The following is a 5,185-nucleotide window of genomic DNA, read 5'->3' as shown; positions in this document are numbered from 1 at the left end:
TGGTGGAGTAGTATCTAAGGCATTTGACTGCTAAGCAGAAGGCTGGTAGTTCAAACCCACCAGCCACTCCTCAGAAGGAAGGTTGGGCAATCTACTTTCGTAGTGATACTGCCTCGGAAACCCAAAGAGGGGTCGCTATGAGTTGAATCAACTTGACAGCAATGAATAGGGAGTTGTATTAGCCATTGTCAACACCTAAATCCCTGATGGGAGCCATTTTCACCTTTTTTGTTTTGTTTTGTTTTGAATGCATCTCAACAGCAAAATTGTATTCTTTTAGAAAAATAATTTTTTTCTTTTCAGATACTGTGTCACTTTTTTCGACAAAAAGACTATTTTATTAAACCTTAGAGATTATAGTCTGATCTCTCATTATATAGATGTGAAAAGTGAGGTCTAGAGAAGGGAAGGGAGTTGACTAAGATCATCAGCTAGTGGATGACAGAATCCAGATGGAAGCTCTGGTCAGGAGACCCCAGTCCAGCATAATTCGTCAGCACCACCCTCCTTGCTGCCCCAGTGACTAGAACCCAGTGAGGTCCCAGGAATAGTCTTTTTTATCTACTTGAGTGACAGAGGTCAGGCCCTAAACTCTTCTGGCCAAATATTGAGATGTGGAAACAGAGCTTGGGTCTATTTAGAAGAGATTTGGATAACTGCACAGTGGTTCTTTGAGTTGCCTAAGCTTTATTTTCTCAAACCACTGAGGCGCATAGAGAGGGGTGAGATTCAGCTGGTATGCACTGAAACTGACTGGGTTGTTGAATATTGAAATACTTCTTTAGCAGTTGGTAAATTGCCAAGTGTCCCACTACATCTTCTACCTCTGCCACCCCAGCCCTTCCTTGGGAACCCCCTCATCAGTGTTCCCACAGTCCAGTGACTGGCAGAGTAGGGGTTCTGAGGACTGTGTGCCCCAGCATCCTTTCTAATCAGCCCATGCCTGTGCCACACTGATTGCCAACATTTGGAATATTGCCCCTGGATATAAGTTCTGCAGGACCCACTGCATCCTGTCTGCATTTACTGAGCCTAAGGTGAGCCTGTGTTCAGTTGGCAGGAGCTTCTTACATGGATATTCACCAGGCTGGAGGAGGGATCAACTTCACCGTGGAATGCACTCGCCAAGCCTCTGAAGACGAGCTGTTCGACTCTTTCCGGCAGCGTCTTCTGTGCATGATGAGGGCTGGGACCACCCTGGTGGAGTGCAAGAGTGGATACGGCCTCAACCTCCAGACAGAGCTCAAGATGATGCGTGTGATTGCACGTGCCCAGCAGGAGCTGGATATCAGCATTTCGGCCACTTACTGCGGGGCTCACTCAGTGCCCAAGTAATCTCAACTGATGGGGTCAGGGTTTAATTCAGGACGTTGAGAATGAGGAAGCGGTCTTTCCAGAGCCTAAGTGGAGGTTGTAGGGGATTGAGGTGAATCAAACACCCTTTAACTCCTACAGAGAGACCAGTAGAAGCCTTCGGAAAGGTGTTTGTATTCTAATGGTCCTCATCACTCTTACCCACAGTTTTAGGAAGGGGATCCACCAGATCTATCAACTTGCTAGTGACTCAATGATTCATCATTACAGAAGAGGTCATGTTCAAACCTTGGGTTAACAAAAAGAACGTAGTCTTTAGGTCCTCTAAAATTGATTAGCTTGAGTAGTTTCTCATAACAATTAATTAGCATAAAAGCTAACTGTGACTCAGAAGCTTTTTTGGTTTAGATCATCTTGTGTGCTTGTTTAATGATAAAGGTTTTTTGTTTTATTGTTGTAAATGTTTTTTTTTAAGCTTTCACCTTTACCTAAAAAAGAGACTTTGGGTGGTGCAAACTGTTGATATGCTCAGAGGTGCCTCAGAAGAAAGACCTGGCTATCTACTTCTGAAAAATTAGCTATTGAAGACCCTCTGGAGTACAGTTCTACTCTAACACACATGGGGTTGCCATAAGTCAGAGTCGACTCAACAGCAACTGGTATTCGGTTTTTGTTTGTTTTTACCTAAAAAGTTTCTCCTGCTTGCCTTTGCTGTGGAGAATTCTGTCCCATTCTGCACGTGCATTTTATCTGTCCAGAGTTCCATTTGGTCCTGGGATGACTGGATAGGAAGGTCCAAGATGCCAGAGCTGAAAGGACCCCCCCCAAAAAAAAATCCAGGACTTGATAATGCACTTAGCATCCCAAGGTATTAGTGCAGTTCTAAATTTAATTACTTCAAATATAAATTCCATAAACCAAAAAACCAAATTCACTGCCATCAATTCTATTCAACTCATAGCACCCCTCCTCGGGTTTCCGAGGCAGTATCGCTATGGAAGTAGATTGCCCAACCTTCCTTCTGAGAAGTGGCTGGTGGGTTTGAACTGCCAGCCTTCTGGTTAGCAGTCAGATGCATTAGGCACTATGCCACCAGAGCTCCTATGAAGTCTATAGACTTACAAAAACTTGTTTGAAAGCCTAATCATTTAAATTTATTTTATACTTACTCAGTTTGATGAACCTTGAAAAATAAATTCTTAGTGTTTTCATTTGTTTGTTTCATTCAATATTTGATTTCTCCAATCACAGGAACTAAAAAGTCAACATTGAAATATATTGTTAAAAATTCACAGATAGATAGAAAAGAAACATGCATACCTAATGTATCCAGTGATGTTTGTTGTACGATTTGAGCATTTATACTTCTGAAATTATTAAAGTTTAAATCTGCACTAAGACATTTGGGACACCCTGTCTTCAAATGGAACATGCGGTATATGATAGTCTGCTTTTTTCAGGAGGGAATGCAGTGTGGAATGATGGAGAAGTCTCAGGCTTTGGAGTGATACCTGACCTGAGTTTTAATTCAGCTTAGCTACATAGTTCCAGCTGGGTGATTCTGAGGGACAGCTTAACCTTTTTTGAGCATAAGTTACTCATCTATAAAATAGAGCTAAATATTATTAGTAGTAAAACAGTGGCCGTCAAATTGATTCCAACTTAGGGTGACCCTGTGCGTGTCAGAGGAGAGCTGTGCCCCATCAGGTTTTCATGAGTGGTTTTTCTAAAGTGGATCACCAACCTTTTCTTCCAAGGCCCCTCTGGGTGGACTTGAACCTCAACCTTTTGTTAACAATGGAGCGTGCATTAACAGCTTACACCACCCAAGGATGCCAGGGCTAAATAGCACCCTGTTTATGTGATTGTCTTGAGAAGTAAAAATAATATATGTAAGCACCTGTCTCAGTCACCTCCCAGCAAAATCTAGTTATTTCGCTGAGTAAGAACTTTCTCTGTGTTGAAATTCTATGGAAATTTTCTCCATCTGTTTATAAGCCTCTGAGTTCTGCATCTTGATCCCCATTGATAAGTTTTGAGGCTCAGAACATGCCAGCAGGGCTACATAATGTGTCCTGAGTGATGTAGCGAGCCATGGATGGAGTGCTGTATCTATGTGACTTTAAAAACCTATGCCCTTTCTAATAAATAATTCCCTCAAGATTTTAAGGCAATTTCAGGACATCCTACTATTTTCTTCCCCCATTTCCCCAGTGAGACAGGGAGCCTTAGGCAGATGCTTTGGGAAACAGTATCTATACTGTCTATACAAAAAGGGCAAGGTGATAGCTGGGGTCAAGCTAAGGGGCCACAGTTGGGTTGTCAGGGAAGCAGCCAGGATGCCTACTAAGTGTCCATGATGGGAAGATTCTATTTCTTAGCCAGACGGCCCTGATGACATCCCCAAAGTCCACACAGGCGTGCCAGAATGCAATAACCTCTTGGGTCTCTGGAGATAGGATTAGTGCATACAGAAGTCTTGTCAATATCTCTGCAATGTCGGCATGTCTCAGTCGTTAAGAATCCTGACTTACAGCTTTAATTCTTTTTCCATCTTTCTGAGCCTTGCAGTCATTTTCTTCAACTGTTTCTCAGGTTCTCCAAGGGCCAGGTGATTCTTTGTCAAATCCTTCTTCTTTTTTAAATATTTGCCTGTGGTAATCTTATTTTCTTCCCTCAGAGGAAAAACTGCTGATGAAGCTACTGATGACATTGTCAAAAACCACCTCCCGAAGCTGAGGGAACTTAACAGAAGTGGGGAGATCCACATTGACAATATAGATGTATTCTGTGAGAAGGGCGTCTTTGACCTCGATACCACCAGAAGGATTCTTCAAAGTGGAAAAGACATGGGGCTGCAGATTAACTTTCATGGGGATGAACTCCACCCCATGAAGGCTGCTGAGGTACAGCTGCCCTCTTGCTATTACTTTGGCCAGCATGCATTCTCACACATTTGTGTTGAGAAAACTTCATTAGATTGTTCAGAGTTTGGAAGAGCCCTCTGGGAAGATAGAAAAGGGGGACATTTCTCTGAACAATGTGCAGATTGGTCTGGTTGAGCCTTGAATACCTTGACCTCTATTACTGAAACTCACAGCCATTGAGTCGGATCCGACTCATAGCGACCCTTCCTTGGGTTACTGAGGCAGTTATCACTATGGAAGTAGATTGCCCAACCTTCCTTCCGAGGAGTGGCCAGTGGGTTTGAACCGCCAGCCTTCTGGTGAGCAGTCAAGTGCCTTAGGCATTACGCCACCAGAGCTCCTTGACCTCTATTAAACTTACCATTTTGCTATTTACTTTTATTGCTCTGATAGCCTAGTGCCTAAGGCATGTGACTGCTAACCAGAAGACTGGCTGTTCAAACCCACTAACCGCTCCTTGGAAGGAAGACTGGGCAATCTACTTCCATAGTGATACCATCTCAGAAACCCAAAGAGGGATCACTATGTGTGGGATCCGACTCGACGGCAGTGAGCTTGGCTTGGAGTTTACTTTTGTAGTCATATGCTGCTATTATAGAAAAATAAGCACCTCTATGATCTCATTTACTATCTTCATAACATTTTGGTTAGCACATAAAGCCATGCTACATAGCTATTTATATCTCATGTAGCTTCTACTATCTTTCTGTGGCAGCATCCAGATGGATATTGGGGAGTACAAGATAATTTTCAGATATATGTAGATATAGATATATATCAGCCCCAGGGTTACAGGTGAGGAGAGACAACTCAGGGACGCCCAAAGTAGCAAGTGGGAAGAGCAGGAGAAAGGGGATTAGAAGCCAGGAAGCCAGAGAGAAGAGCAGTCAGCCGAAGGGATTAGGTGAGGAGAGGCAACTCAGGCCCGCCCAGAGTAGCAGGCC

General features: G+C 43.3%; 1 protein-coding gene across 1 annotated transcript in view; it reads left to right on the top strand.

Moving 5' to 3' along the window:
* The window catches only part of AMDHD1 (amidohydrolase domain containing 1), a 36,979-nt gene that overhangs the window by 14,785 nt on the left and 17,009 nt on the right, over positions 1 to 5,185 (top strand). The window contains exons 4-5 of the mRNA XM_007949757.2: positions 1,054 to 1,331; positions 3,995 to 4,220. Of these exons, the coding sequence (XP_007947948.1) occupies positions 1,054 to 1,331; positions 3,995 to 4,220 (504 nt within the window). The remainder of the gene's footprint in view (positions 1 to 1,053; positions 1,332 to 3,994; positions 4,221 to 5,185) is intronic.

Source organism: Orycteropus afer, unplaced genomic scaffold, assembly GCF_000298275.1.
Source record: "Orycteropus afer afer isolate SDZICR_OR568_19922 unplaced genomic scaffold, OryAfe1.0 scaffold00253, whole genome shotgun sequence".
Classification (NCBI taxonomy): domain Eukaryota; kingdom Metazoa; phylum Chordata; class Mammalia; order Tubulidentata; family Orycteropodidae; genus Orycteropus; species Orycteropus afer.
Note: the sequence above shows the minus strand (reverse complement) of the source record. Positions and strands in the feature narration are given on the sequence as shown.